General features: G+C 43.8%; 1 protein-coding gene across 1 annotated transcript; it reads right to left on the reverse strand.

Moving 5' to 3' along the window:
• Positions 1-1,402: 1,402 nt before the first annotated feature.
• On the reverse strand, positions 1,403-9,226 carry NKRF (NFKB repressing factor). The gene is made up of 3 exons (XM_018571905.1): positions 9,024-9,226; positions 6,992-7,116; positions 1,403-3,605 (listed from the first exon to the last, which is right to left on the reverse strand). Exons 1-3 carry the CDS (start codon positions 9,224-9,226, stop codon positions 1,522-1,524), a joined length of 2,412 nt encoding a protein of 803 aa, XP_018427407.1. The 3' UTR covers positions 1,403-1,521.
• Positions 9,227-15,287: the final 6,061 nt, after the last annotated feature.

Genomic DNA, 15,287 nt, shown 5'->3' on the forward strand with positions numbered 1-15,287 from the left:
GTAATGCAGTTAGGCTTCATATACAATAAAATACCCTGTAAGTAAAGATGTTTTTAGTATGGGTTAAAGTACTCTTTGCTAACAGCACACTAGGGAGTCAAACTGCAGCTAAACAGAGCACAGCAGCCCAGGATTTTAATGGACCACCAAACTCCTGACCCAGTCAGATATAGTGACAATGTTCTTGGTCTTCTCAACTTTGTGACCTTAAGTGAAGTCAAAACTTTTGATTTGCATACTTACTCCAGATTACCAATTATTCAAACAGGAGGACAAGCATCGCAACCAGAATTGTTTTGAAAGGTGGTCAGCAATGGCAACCACCATATTTCTCTCAGTACAGGCCTACTTTAAACACTGATGAAATGAGGACTGTTGACCATAACAAAACAATAATGTGCATGGCAATGAAATGAAAGATTTGGAAGCATGTGATTACATACACACACGGTTTACAAATATCCTCCTAAATAAATTAACAAACTGGACTCAACTTAAATCATCTAAATATGTTCTAGGTAAAGCCATAAAGTGTTCTTTAGAAAGCAGCCACAGCCTGTCTCCTGCCAGCATGCTATAGAGAAGGAATATTGCGCTCTTTGTGGTTTTTCTGAAGAGGTTCAACCCACCAGTGGAGTCAGAGCTATAGCTCTCAGATCACCAAGCCACATGCTCCCTGCGGATAGGGGAGCTCTAACTCAGCATGGGGTCTGTTGGGCCTCTGCAGAAAGACCGCTGCTTCCACACAGAGAGCCAAGGTCCTACTCTGCAGAACTCTGACAGGGGACAGACTTTCTTACCTGGGCAGTGGCTGCTTTCCAAACAATAAGACACTGTCAGACTTTGAACATCTTCTATTACACCTTAAATATATTTAGCAGACTTCAACTGAAAGTTCGATAGCGCTTTGAGGTATCAAAGTTTTGTTCCCCCATTTACAAGCCAGTGAAGTTTAGGCTTTAGATACACTTTAAAATCAGGCAGTGAGCTGTAAAACATGGAAGCAAACCATGTAAAAACTCGGTTGTTTTCAAACTATAAAAACAGAACTTTTTCAAGATAAATAACATGAAACAAACAAAAATGAGTCCATTCGGGTTCACAGTTTTAGAAAGAAAAGCCACTTCAACAGGTGTGTAACTACCTCACTATGTTTTTACCTGAAGGTCTGCACTATGCATTTGCTGGTCCCTTCCATCTTCCGAAACCTGAGAAACAGATTTTCCACAGGCTTCTTTGGGTCTTAGGTGGAAGAAAAGAGAATAATGACAGTGAGGAAGAAGATAGAGAATTCAGATTTAGACACCAGGCTCACTCATATTCACAGAATTGGGATTTTTATCAGGGTTACTGGCTGGTTTTCTACAAAGATAAGAAATCTCTTTATATTTTTTTCTATGTAATCAGTAAATTAAAATAAGTAGGAGCCATTTATTCAGTTCTTATAACCAGACAATAGGATACACTGTGCTCTGATGTATACAATACAACCTTAGTTTGAACTCAACAAGGAAGGGAACGTCAATTGTGGGGCATAACAAGCGCATAAGATCCAACCTGCCCTTCTTGTTTCAGCTGATACAGAAGATCTTGTCTGCTTCTTTTCCTACTTACAACCAAGAATCTCTCAGTACCTTGTCCATGAGACTTGCTTTTCAGACCATATTTCTGAGATATCTGATGAATGTATTTTCGTTCCTCATTGGTCAGCTCCCTAGAGAACGTAAGATCGTCCTGATTACAGGAGCCTGCATAGTTTCTTATCATCTGTTCAATGTCTCTTTTGGTGATCTTTTGATTAGTTGTTGCTAGGCCAAGCCCCTCCCGACTAAACTGCTCTTTAACAGAAATAGGCTCAGCTATTCCTTCCCCTCCTTTGCCCAAACCCCCACCAGTCCATCCCATCTTTCGTAGCAGCTGGTTTCCAATATTGTCCTCTTTGATGTGCTGTTTATACGCCTCGTCGTTGGACAGCCCTCTTATCCGATTTCGAGAAATGGCATCTTCAACGGGACCTTTTTTCAGATTGTTAACCACCACGGGCTGGGTTCTCTTTAATACGTTCACAGCCGCCTCTGCAGCATCATGTTTTACAGTTTTCTTAATACCAACAGCTTCCGCTACAAACTGTTGTTGTATGAGAACCTTACACTTCCAGTTCAGTCCCGGTGCCCTCTCAAAGACATATTCTATATTAACCTTGTTAAACTGAGCAGTGTCATTTAATGTACATACAGGATTTGAGGCATTCTCATACACCACAATGTCTTTCAGTTCTCTTGTAACACTGACGCCTTGGTTTGTTGCACTGATGGTCCTTTGCGAGTTAGGATGCATCGCCTTTAGCACTTTTACTGCTGACTCAGCTGCTGCATGTTTGCTGTTCTTTTTATTCCCATATCCATCGGCTATAAAATGATCTTGCACATACACACAGCAACGCCACATATTGTTGGGCATCGTCTCATACTTGTAGTCGACTGTCATTTTGTTAAAAGTCGCCGAATTGTTCAGAATGCCTATTGCATCGCAAGCATTTTCAGTAAGGATAAACTGGGACCATGGTCTAGATGAAGTCCCTTTAGAAGCCTCGGAAAACTGCTGGCTTGACGGACCGCTGTCATTTACAGAATTATCGTCTTGCTTTAGGGCTGGAGGGAAGTCATTCATGCAAGTGTCACTTGAGCAAGCCACCACGTCATCGCGGTACCCACGTCCACACTTTCGTTGCACAGTGGCAACATCCACCATAGGCTTTTGTAAAAGCTGTATGGCCAATTCAGCAGCCCGATCTCTGGCCCCAATTTTGCTCCATGAATATCCAGTAGCTAAGTACACATCTTGGCACCTGACCTCGCAAGCATAGCCATCAGGGGGGACTTTCTTATGTTTTGGGACGCTGCCAGGAGGAAGATCTTTAATAGGCACATAAATATATTCTGGATTGGTTTTACATGCCTGAATGCTCTGCGTTAATGCATGGGTGAAGTTAATGTGTTTGCTATCTGAAGCCATTTTAGGATTTACCAACTTCTGCTTCACAATTGCGGAAAGTTGCCCAATAAAGCCGGATTTATCTAAAGAATGTACTGCACGGGCCATGAAATAGTTTGCACCACTTCGCTTTTCGTTTCCAGTCCTGCCAGTCTTTTTTAGTGGTTTTACAAAACCAATGCCTTTTCTCCCTTGCTGGCTTACAGTCTTCCAGCTATTAAGAACATTCGATCGAAAATCTTTGCCCAAAGATGAATGGTGGGATTCAAATTTTGCAGAGTAGTCTTGTTCCAGTTTGGTCATATAATTGCCAGATTCATTCTTATTCTGTTCGTTTGTGTCATTTGAGTCATATATATAGGGATGACCACCCAACTCTACTTCAGTGTTCTCTTCTGCATCTGAATGGTCACTGGCAGTGACGCACACAGCGAATGACTGGGACTCGACATCTGAGGGATGAATGTCGTCCCGCTGTTTCTGTCTGTCCAAGTTTTCATTTGTTTCCCGTGTTTTTTGGAAAACTTTGTCCTCCTCCACTGTGCTGACTACAAAATGCACTGGTTCAAAACGTGGCCGCGGTCCAAACTTTTTCTTTGACGGTTGTACATCTGAAAGCAAGTATAAAACAAAAGCATTAAAAACACAAATACGTAGAAACAAATTGTTTATGTACAAGAAACACTGACGACCATGATGAAACTAACAGACAAATCAATGTGGCTGTTAGTCTTATCCTAGATGCACAGAATATTACTGGATATTGAGTTCTTATAGGTATATTAAGCATCCGAGATTGTTATTCCAGGGAATATCGGATTGCCTTATGGGATCAGGAAGGAATTTTGTTCCCCTGTAGGAGCAAATTGAACCATGCTTTTTAGGGGTTTTTCTGCCTTCCTCTGGATGAACAGTGGGTAATTGTGGGCGTAGCGTTCTGTTTAGGCTTTTTTTTTTCCATATCTCTATAGGTTGAACTCGATGGACATGTCTTTTTTTCAACCTAACTAACTATGTAACTATGGTGTGTTTAAAAACCGTTTCCTATATACAGATATCGATGACTTTGGTCACTTACTGATGAATAATGCTTTCATGTATATCAGGGGTAGGCAAATTCCAGCCCTCCATCTGTGGTGCAACTACAGATCCCATTAGGCATTGCAAGACCGACAGACACAGGCATGACTCCCAGAAGTGGATGCATGACAGGATTTGTAGAGGGCCGCAGTTTACCAACCCCTGATGTAGATCATGTAACTCAGGGCTGGACAAATACCAGGAGCCAGGTAGACAATGATCCTCAAACATTAATGCTGCTGCCTAATTTTTGAGGTTTTCTCTAGTTCCTGTCAATAGAGCAGACTTTTAAAAATCCTGCAGGCTTCTGAATTTCACAAATATTTGTCCACCCCTCCGATGTAACTTTAAACAAAACTATCCCCTATCCTTTACAAACCTTCCATATCTTTCCCAAGAATTCCTCACAATTGAGATTACACAGAAACATGAGAATTCAGTACTCATTATACTGTAAATGTGCAGGACTGACATTTCCGACTTATCTTTGCTCACTTTAGCTGGAGTGCCAGGGGGTCAGAGGTCAACTGCCCGTCCTCACTCACTGCACATTCACAGAATGGAAGACAATGTGTGAAGTCACCATCAACCTTCAGGTGACCTCTGACCCTTTTGTCACCTGCTGGATTTCCCCATATTTGTATCCTGATAAGTTAAAGGTAAAGGTCATTACACATGAAAGCAAGAAAACTAACTTTATGTTGTACTACGGTAGTTGTCTTTAGCAATCAGCTCTCAAACATTGCATATACCTTACAAGCTGAAAAAATAAATGAATACCCATCAACTCCACTCTGAGGCCTCTCCATTTCTATCAGCACATCTGCACTGGTCATAGCAGGACTCAAGACATTTTTGAAAAAAACAGGCATATTCTTGAATGTATATAAAGAACAATCCACTTTCCAACCCATGCCAAAATTCCCAGGTCTCCTCCATTAATCTTGGCTTACGCAATGTCCAGGTTTGACAGTACATCAAGAGTCCAAAGTAACCATAAAGACCTCCGAGAAAATGCTGTAAAGTATGGCCATCTTACAACAAAAGGTATTTACAAGTCCTCAATCCCAATATTAATCCAAAAGACACAATTATTCTTCATTTAAACCAACCAAGGGTATGTCTGTGTGTATCACTGCATCCAAAACTACTGCTGCCTAAAATATAGAAACGATGATTAAACTTACAGGCAGTTGTTTCAGACTTGTTAGTCCTTGTCATTGCTAGAAAGCAAGACTTCTAGGTAAAGGAGATCTATAGGGAGAGTGAAATACACTCATCCCCATATAGCCGACGTGTGACACTGAAGCTGCCACACGTCGGCTCTAATGATTGAGAAGTGAGCGATCACAAACCAGCGATCACTCAGGTCACGTCTGTGAGTGCAGACAGCGGTTATACCGTGATTCACCATTCCCCGCAGGGATTCCTCCCTCTCCGTCCCTCCAGCACTGGCTGAAAGGGACAGACAAGGGAGGGGGCGGGCATAACTGGCTCTGGCTCTAGGGAGGCAGAGCCAGCTGTCAATCAGGAAGCGGGATGGATCCCGACAATATTGTCGGGATCCATCCAGGCTGCTGTGCAACTATGCGCTGTCAGCATATAGCTGGCTATATGCTGAGTTTTGGGTCACAGGAGGACATAATTAAATGTCCTCCTATAACTCTAAATAGAACTACGGCCAAAAAAAGATTGGCCATTGTTCTCTTTTTAATGTGAACCTGCCAGATGTATATTAGGATTGCAGGCGTAGATTAAGCTTACAGAGAAAAGCCATGCATGCCATATGGCTGAGAAGAGGACTGGACCACCTCCTGGTTTGCATAGCATATGGCTACTGGACCACGTCATCTGCTGATCTAAGGTAAGGACAAGGGGGTCAAATTGGCATGGAGGTGAGTTAGAATGATATAGTTATATGAATGTCTAGTTAAAGGAGAACTATGAGGTCAGTGCTTTTCACTCATCCTCATAGTTCTAGCCGACCTCTGACAATGAGACTGTCACAGGTCGGCTCAGTAGATCGGGAGGTGAGCGAACACATACCGGCGCTCGCTCACTTCTCGATCCCGTGATATGGGAGGGACTGGATTCCCCCCTCCCCTGTCCGATCCTCCAGCGCTGACTGGCGGAACGGACGGGTACAGCTAACTCTGCTTCTAGATAGGCAGAGCCAGCTGTCACTCACGCAGCTGGGTGGATCAAGACAGAATTGTCGGGATCCGTTCTGGCTGCGGAGTCTCAGTATACCGTGAGCTGTAGCTCGCGGTATACTAAGCCTAGGGTGACGGGAGGACGCTAGTTTGTGTCCTCCCGTTACCCTAAGGAGAACTATGGGGAAAAGCCCTAGCCCCATAGTTCTCCTTTAAAGTGCATGTAAACCCCAGCAATAAACTTCTACTTTACAATCTGTTAAATATAGCATTGAAAGTGTTGTGTTATATCTGTTTCTGTTTTGGAACTACAGAATGATGAGCCTTTATGTTGTGGAGATAGGAGAGTAGGTGGTTCTGAGTAGTTTGGCAAAAGAAAACTAGGAAGGCTGACAAAATGCTGTGTTGTCAGCCCACAAGACTTGGGAGCGCAGTTCATTACTGGCACATCAACCAATATGTTTCTGTCCTTTCTGGGTCTTTAGAAGGAGGAAACATGGGGAAATGTGTATATCACCGGATAGTTTTTTATTTTGCATTGTCATACTCTTTAACGTCTAAGGGGATGCATAGGTTACAAATGAGAATGGGAAAGATTTAATCATTGTGAATATCCTAGCTGGATCTTATGATGCCTACCCATTGTTCTCTAGGAAGTATGGGTCTGTCTATGGTAAGTCCAGGGTGACCGGTCATAATACAACAAGACAAGTACCTATAGAATCTTGTGCATCTTCTAAGCGGTGGCGATCAAGCCAACTTACCGCCTTCTGATGAACTGGGTCGTTTTGCAGCTTTGGCACCAGGAACAAGCTCAAAGGATGGCATCTCTCCAACATCAATTCCCTCAGCCATCTGGTGAACTTTCTGAGTGAGCTGCTCTCCATAACTAGTGGGGAAAAAATTATGTGATGATTGTACACAGATGATATACATATACAATTGTCACACACATTTCTTGGCATATTTACTATGTGTGTGTGCTTGTGTTGAATGTATTTTAAAGCATGTGACATAGGCACAGTCATGGGGGGAAATGTGTAATGTGGGCAAAGCCACCACATGGGTGGCACAGTGGCACAGGCACAGCCATGACATGGAGGTGGGGTGGGGGATTCCCGTGTGACACAGATGCCATAGTGGAATATGTGGATTAAATATCAATTGAAAGGGGGGTGGGGGGTTAGTATAGCACATAAAACATGCCCACATAAAAATAAAAATACCACAGGTAACCCGTGACATCTTTTGTTACATAGTTACATAGTATTTGAGGTTGAATAAAGACATTAGTCCATCAAGTCCAACCTATTAGGATCTCATTCTAGGAGTACCTGTACCCCTGTATATTACGGTCCCTTAAGAAATCGTCCAAAAGTCTCTTGAACAATTCCACATTCTTTGCTGAAATCACTGTCTGTGGCAGTGAGTTCCAGACCCTAACTGATCTTACTGTGAAGAACCCCCTTCGCCCCTTGTGCTGGAATTTTTTTTCCACCAATTTTAGGTGGTGGCCTCTAGTTTTTGTAATGGAGTTAATTTTAAACAGTTTATCGCTAATGTTGCTAAAACTGGGAGTTTTATCATGTGTGTCAAACCCGTTTCCCTCCTGAGTGTATACCGAGGAGAAAAAAGCGTTCAGCGCCTCGGCCCTCTCCTTGTGGGGGCATCTTTTTTGTGCAATAGTACATATTGTCCAATACAGATGTCACCAGCACTAAGACTCCATGTTAGTGCACGTCCATTTTATTGATAGTTGTCATTCAAATGACAAGTGCTTTCGGGGCCACACAGGGTCCCCTTCATCAAGCTCAGAAATGACAGTGCATGAAAGTACCACAACCTTTGTAGAGACATTCTAGTATATCTATACAAAGGTTGTGGTACTTTCATGCACTGTCATTTCTGAGCCTGATGAAGGGGACCCTGAGAGGCCTCCGAAAGCGCTTGTCATTTGAACGACAACTATCAATAAAATGGACGTGCACTAACATGGAATCGTGGTGCTGGTGACATCTGTATTGGAGATCTGTTGTGAGGGGCGCCATTCGCAGTCATTACGAGCACCCGTTACTTTTGGGATATCCGGTACGGAGTGCAGCAAGGTATATGGATACTGCTTGGTATAGTACATATCTGGGGACCTGTGGCACACTGGCATCTTATGGGGGCATGGTTTACGTACAGAATGCATATCTGGGTACCTGTGGCACACTGGCATCTTATGGGGGCATTGTTTGTGTACAGAATGCATATCTGGTGACATGTGGCACACTGGCATCTTATGGGGGCATTGTTTGTGTACAGAATGCATATCTGGGGACCTGCGGCACACTGGCATCTTATGTGGGCATCTTTTACATACAGAATGCATATCTGGGGACCTGCAGCACACTGGCATCTTATGGGGGCATTATTTGTGTACATCCTATGGGGGCATTATTTGTGTACAGAATGCATATCTGTGGACCTGCGGCAGACTGGCATCTTATGGGGGCATCTTTTACGTACAGAATGCATATCTGTGGACCTGTGGCACACTGGCATCTTATGGGGGCATTGTTTATGTACAGAATGCATGTCTGGGGACCTGTGGCACACTGGAAAGTTGTGATTAGCACCAATGTTATTTAAATCACAAAATATATGCATAGTGTATACCTTACAAAAATCACCATATGGGGGGAGGATATATGAGGTGAGGACAGTCACCATGGGGGGATATATGAGGTGAGAACAGTCACCATGGGGGATACGTGTGACCTGTGCTCAGCCAGGTACATGTCATGCTCTCACCGGTTTCCTATGAAGACAACGTTGCTCCAAACCACAGACAGGGCGATGAGTTGGTCCATCTTCCGCCCGGGGTAGAGGTGGACATGACGGGTCAGGAACTCTCTACGGGACATCCACTGCTTGTCAGTCTCATGGTAGTGGCGGAACTCCTCCAGACACATCGGCTTTTCCATACCGAGGCCGTACTCCATCGGTGAGGCCATCTCCGTCAGGTGACTCTCTACACGACGGGAGCACCGAGACTCTCCGGCTCCCGACACACTAGGCCGGTTGTTCTATATGAAAAATCTAACGGATCACCATTACCGGGTTCGGGGGATGGAATTGCGATTCACGTCTAATGCGGCGCTACACATGAACCATAGAGAAGAGGTGAGTGGGCCACAACAGAGCGGAACCATAGAGTCTTACCCACTGTTCAGGACAAGCCGCGCTGCGACCTCTGCTGGAAGTCCGGAGTAGTGGCGGAATGTCTGAGCTCGCAGAAGAGCGGAGGGGTCTTGAGGGAAATTGCTTATAACAAGCAGATTTTTAGTTGTAGTTTAGCACCTAATGAATAAAAGATGAAAACAATGGCTGCTATAAACTCTTCTCCACAGTACTCTTATGGCTTAGACCCAATACATATGACAAGTGTAATTTCCATATATCTGCACGGTGCATCAGCCATGTGGACATCAGTTCATTTGTACAACCTCTTCTCCCTGTATTATAAAGACATCACTTTACCTACTGCCCTACAGATCTCCATTTCTCTGGAAATGCAGGTGGCAAAGATAAATCGAGTTCAATAAACTCACTCAAATGACGACCATTGTCTTCCTTTTTATATCTGATTCAGATGACGACTATTGTCTTCATTTTTACTTCTGAAACAAATAATGATGATGACAATTGTCTTCCTTTTTATTTCTGACCCAGATGATGGCGTTGTCTTCCTTTTTATATCTGACCAAGATGATGGCCGTTGTCTTCATTTTTATGTCTGACTCAGATGATGGCCATTGTCTTCCTTTTTATTTCTGACCCAGATGATGATGACCACTGTCTTCCTTTTTATTTCTGACCGCACATGACGGCTATTGCATTTTAGTTGGTGGGAATCTGATGCCAGGGGACACTGGTAGTAGCTGTAGTGTTATTGTGGGTCAAATTTGGACCCATCATGTATTCTGACACTTCATCTCAGCTAGGGAATTTGGTTCAGTTTTGATTCAGTATTTTGTCTGTCTAGGTCAGGGGTCGCATGTGGCTCTTCCATCCCCCTGCTGCGGCTCCCTGTCCAGGGCAGATCAGCATTGCAAATCTTATGTGCAGGAGAACCGACCCGCCCTGGAACAGCTGATCGGTCCTGAAATGTCACTTCTATCCGACTTTGTGAGTGCGGTGGAATGTGAGATCGCAGTCGCAGAGTCAAGTGACATTTCAGGACCGATCATCTGTACCAGGGCAGATCGGTTCTCCTGCACATGCGATTTGCGATGCCGATCTGCCCTGGAACACCTGAGAAAGCGCTGGAAGGCTTTACCTATTGGTGGTCACACATTCCCCCGCCAAAAAACTGGGCGGGATTACATTGAAATGTGTGACCACGTCACCGGTCACATATTGTAACGTAGTCACAAACTTTGATAGAACACCGCCATCAGGGGGGACACGGCTAGTACCCATGTGACGGGGGCCTCTTACATGAGTATCAGCTGTACCAGTGGCGGCATGGCAGAGGTGACAGGGGAGGGGGTGGAGGAGCCCGGGCACCAGCAGCAACAGGTAAGAGGAGTTGGGAGGAGGTACAGGGAAAGGGACCCCTGGCAACCAGCCCACCTGAGGCCCTGTGGAGCCCACCATAGAGAGTCTCAGATGGGCTGTGCAGGATCTATGGTGTGCTCTGCAGGGTCTCAGTTAAGCCGAGAGTCCAGTGTGTTACTAAGCCCACATATACCGATATACATACTATACATAGCATAAAGGTAATAACCGATATATGACGTCTTATCTTCATTTTAGATGTCAAAAGGGTTTTGTGGCTCCCAGTGTATTCTTTTCTGTGGGAAACAGGTCCAAATGTCTCTTTGAGTGTTCAAGGTTGCTGACCCCTGGTCTAGGTTATAGAGAATAAGTCTACATTTATACCTCTGTGTCTTACAGAAGTATTATAAAAAACAATATTCTTGCTGCATCTTTCCTGCAAAGCAACCGATTACCTGTACCAGAGACCACAGGCCAGGCCCCCGCTAATTTAATGGGGCCATGCATAAGACTCAGTGTACACAGACATTTAGGTGTTGCTACTGACATGACTTTGTGAAACATTTAAGGAAGGATTTGGAACGCTGTTTACATTTTGAATAGGATCCTGTGCAGCTGACGGAGCTTTTTCTCCCTGCTTGCATGTGTCCAATGGCTGCCTTTTGTATCTGTTCTTGCACTCCACTTAGATGTTCATATATGCAGGGCCTTAAAACCATAGTTCACTTTTCTGATCATATCTCATGTTACACCTATATTTAGGGTGAAACCTGTACACATTCCTCAACACCCACTTACCTGACTTGCAGGGTTCTTCTTCCCACAGGCTTTTGTTTAGATTTGAATTCAGCATCCTCTCAACCATATTATCCACTCACTGGATCTGTGAAGGGAGAAACTATAAGTCCCATGCGGCTGAGGGACTAATAGATCTCAGCGCACTATAAGTGCAGTTAGTAGTCCATTGACTGGTTCCTCCAGCCTCATAACCAAAGGACCATACCTCAGTATGAACCTGGGGTTGGAGGAACAGTTTGCAGGGGCCACAGCATTGTACCATCAATCCACTGATCACCATTGCAATGTTTTGCAGGCTTTAACCCTTTCGCTGCCAAGGACGTATGGCATACGGACCTACAAAAGTGCTTCCAGCTGGCCAGGTCAGTATGCCATACGGACCTGGCATTTACCAGCAAAAAAATAAATAAATGCACATTGTTTTGTTTTATCAATACATGTGCATTTATTATTTATTTCTAAAGGTGGACTATGACTTTAAAGTTCTGCTATTGTGATAAATATTTTGGTAAATACATGAATTCAGTGTATTAAATAAAATAAAAAAAATCATGTGTCTTTATATTTTTATTTCCACATTTACTGTATTTGCTGGCCAGTGCAAAAGGCTTGGGACACAGATGGGTTTACAATTGTTAACTTTTAATAGCCTGGTAAATGGGGGTCAAAGGTTACTGCAAAGGACATTAACACATTCATTCATTCAGAACACCCCTCCAACGCACATACAGTAGTTCCTAACACAGCTGCCCTATAACACACCATAAAATACAGCTGTGTGTTGTGATGCAAAGTGTTGGAAAAAATGGAGCAAGTGCATTTTTAGGTGTGTTGTGGTGATTTGACAGCTCCTTTAAAATTGGGTTCCCCAACACAATGCATGTTTATGTGCCACAACAATGTGAATGAGGCCTGCATAAAAACGCAGGTAGAATGGTACAGTATACTAAATCTGTTTGCTCAGCTTCGGCTGTGAGAATAGAATAGATCTTTTAGCTGGCAAAATATAACTTTGTTCTTTACAGGACAATTACATAGTAAGACCTTACCCACACAGCATTACTATGGTGCACCCCGACATCTTGCATGAAATGGTGGATTGAGGGGATTAACTTTTATTTCTCTATCAAGTAGATTTCCCCCTACTTTGTTCCGGGGAAACAACAGGAACAAGTGAAGAAAAATCTCACCAACAGGGACACAGACAGCAATAACAAAGCTTAGAATTTTCTAATGTCTCCACTCAGCTGAAATAGGCAAGTGCTTTAATTGCTGTCTGGATTGTAGGCATGTCTCTGTGAAGGTGGCCATACACTTTACAACCATCGCAAGACCTTAGTCTTACGATGGTTGTAAAGTAATTTAAAAAAACGTACAATCTGCCCATCTCTAGCGACACGTGGACATATTTTTTTGGGAGAATTAGTTGTGGCTTATTCATATGTAAAAGGCACCACCCATTAATATGTAAATATCACAGTTGAGACTATTTTTAGTGGGGGGCCAGTAGCCCCTATCTTAATTTTGGTTGCCTCTGTCTACCTGACATTGTGTCCGGGTTCCTGGTGCCATGAAACCTGGACACAGCATTCAAAACCCGAACTGTCCGGGTGAATCCTGGACAGGTGGCAACCCTAGCCCATCTTGGACAGGCAGATCGTGCTTGCGATGACCGCAATGCTGAACGGGCAGTGTTCGTACACCGGCCCGTTCGGCATTTACTCCCGAGCATCATTTAAACCAGCCGAAAATCGTAAGATTTTCGGCTGGTTTTCTAGCATGCTCCTTAGACAAAAGACGTGCGACCGTACAGTAGAAACGGTCGCACGTCTCCATTAACACTGCATGATTCTCGTACGATCGCGGGATTTCCCACGATTCTCGTACGAGAATCGTGCAGTGTATGGGCACCTTAAAAGGTGGCCATACACTTTACAACCCTCGCAAAACATTTGTCTTGCGAGAGTTGTAAAGTAATTTTAAAAAACGTACGATCTGCCCATCTTGGACAGGCAGATCGTACTTGCGATCATCGCAAGCCCGCCCCCCTGAAGGGAGGGCTTACAGATGATTGCAATGGTGAGCGGGCAGTGTGCGATTGCGCACCTCGGCCCGTGAGGCTTTCACCTTGCGATCGCGCTACCAACCTGCCAAAAATCGTACGATTTTCGCCAGGTTTTCTAGCACGCTCGTAATACGAAAGTCTTGCGACCGTACAGTAAATGCAGTCGCACGCTGCCCATGCGCCTTACGATTCTCGTACGATTGAGGGATCAGCCACGATTATCGTCAGGTGTATGGGCAGCTTTAAAGAAAGTGAGTGCAAATCTCCTCCCTGGGGACATAGCAAGAAAAACTCTAAAGGTGCCCATACACCTTACGATTATCGTACGACAATCGTATGCGATCGACTTTTCGTACGACAATCGTAATGTGTGAATAGAGTGCCCGACCGATAGTACTGTACAATCGTACTACTTTTGACGGTCAAGCATGTTTGAAAACTTTGGTCGATCGTGCAATGTTCGCATGGTTGGTGGCGTTTCCGTCCGTCAAAAGTCGTACGATTAACACTGCGCATGTGCAAACGAAAACAATTGCGGTCAATTACTGCAAGTCGTCCAGGTGTTTTTTTTAACTACCGCTAATTGGACCTTGCGATAATCGGGGGAAGGTGGGGCCGTCGTACGAAAATCGTACGACAGTTCGATCATTGGACGAAAATTTTCGTCCGATAATCGTAAGGTGTATGGGCACCTTAAGGCCCCATTCACACTGAGCGATTTTCTTCAGCTCATATTTCCACGCGATATCGCTCTATGTAGCTTCTCCAATCCATTTCAATGGAGCTGTTCACATCTCGTCGCTCAATATCGCTTGTAGCTCCTACATGACCCTTTTTTTCGAGCGATTTTGCTCCTGATTGCATACAGCCCAATAGGAAAAAGTCGCTCAATATCAGAAGTCGCTCAATATCGCTCAATATCAGAAGTCGCTCAATATCGCTCAATATCAGAAGTCGCTCAATATCGCTCAGTGTGAATGGGGCCTAACAAAGGGTCTAGCCTTTCCAACTTCAAATCTATAAAAATATTGGGCTTGAGTACCACCTCAACCCAAAAGACATTAGATCTTCAGGCAATGATCCTGATGCCCGGAGTTTGTCTCAGATTGCAAGCACTAAGCTACTCTTCTCAAGAACCATGATAACAAGAGTGCCTGCACAACTCTCAGCACATGGCACTAGCCTACATGTTGGAAAATGTGAAATAAATGATTTCCTGTTTGGATACCATTTGGTGCCAATGGCCAGGTTTGCCCTGTACCTACAATGCAAGCCAGATGATTACATATTAATGTTAACATTTTTACATACCTGCAATATGTTGCACTCCTGTCAGGATGCAGTGGTATAGGCTCCAATCCATCTCTATTATCCATAACACCTGGTGTTCTCTGGTTTGCAAGAGAAAATCACTTCACCGCATCACTGGAGCTCTCTGGTAGTCATCATTGTATTTCAAAATACAGATCAGTCCTCATAAAAGTCTAGACCAATACATACTATACTCATGAATGACTCAATAGAAAATGTCATATGTATTAGGTAATCCAATAAAAATGTTTCCGTGCACATCATGTCAGTTTATGAAAGGCAGGGGAAAAAATTATATATATGTGTGTGTATATATATATATATACATATATACATACATA

This window comes from Nanorana parkeri, unplaced genomic scaffold (assembly GCF_000935625.1).
Source record: "Nanorana parkeri isolate BGI_ZX_2015 unplaced genomic scaffold, ASM93562v1 scaffold1862, whole genome shotgun sequence".
Taxonomy (NCBI): domain Eukaryota; kingdom Metazoa; phylum Chordata; class Amphibia; order Anura; family Dicroglossidae; genus Nanorana; species Nanorana parkeri.

What these genes read in the sequence shown, in the direction of transcription:
- NKRF (XM_018571905.1), bottom strand. Translation starts at nt 9,226, where the DNA reads ATGGCCTCACCGATGGAGTACGGCCTCGGTATGGAAAAGCCGATGTGT. An exon ending in GTTGTCTTCATAGGAAACCG is followed by an intron (nt 7,117 to 9,023) that starts GTGAGAGCATGA and finishes TTTCCCCACTAG; the next exon opens with TTATGGAGAGCAGCTCACTC. An exon ending in ACCCAGTTCATCAGAAGGCG is followed by an intron (nt 3,606 to 6,991) that starts GTAAGTTGGCTT and finishes ACTTGCTTTCAG; the next exon opens with ATGTACAACCGTCAAAGAAA.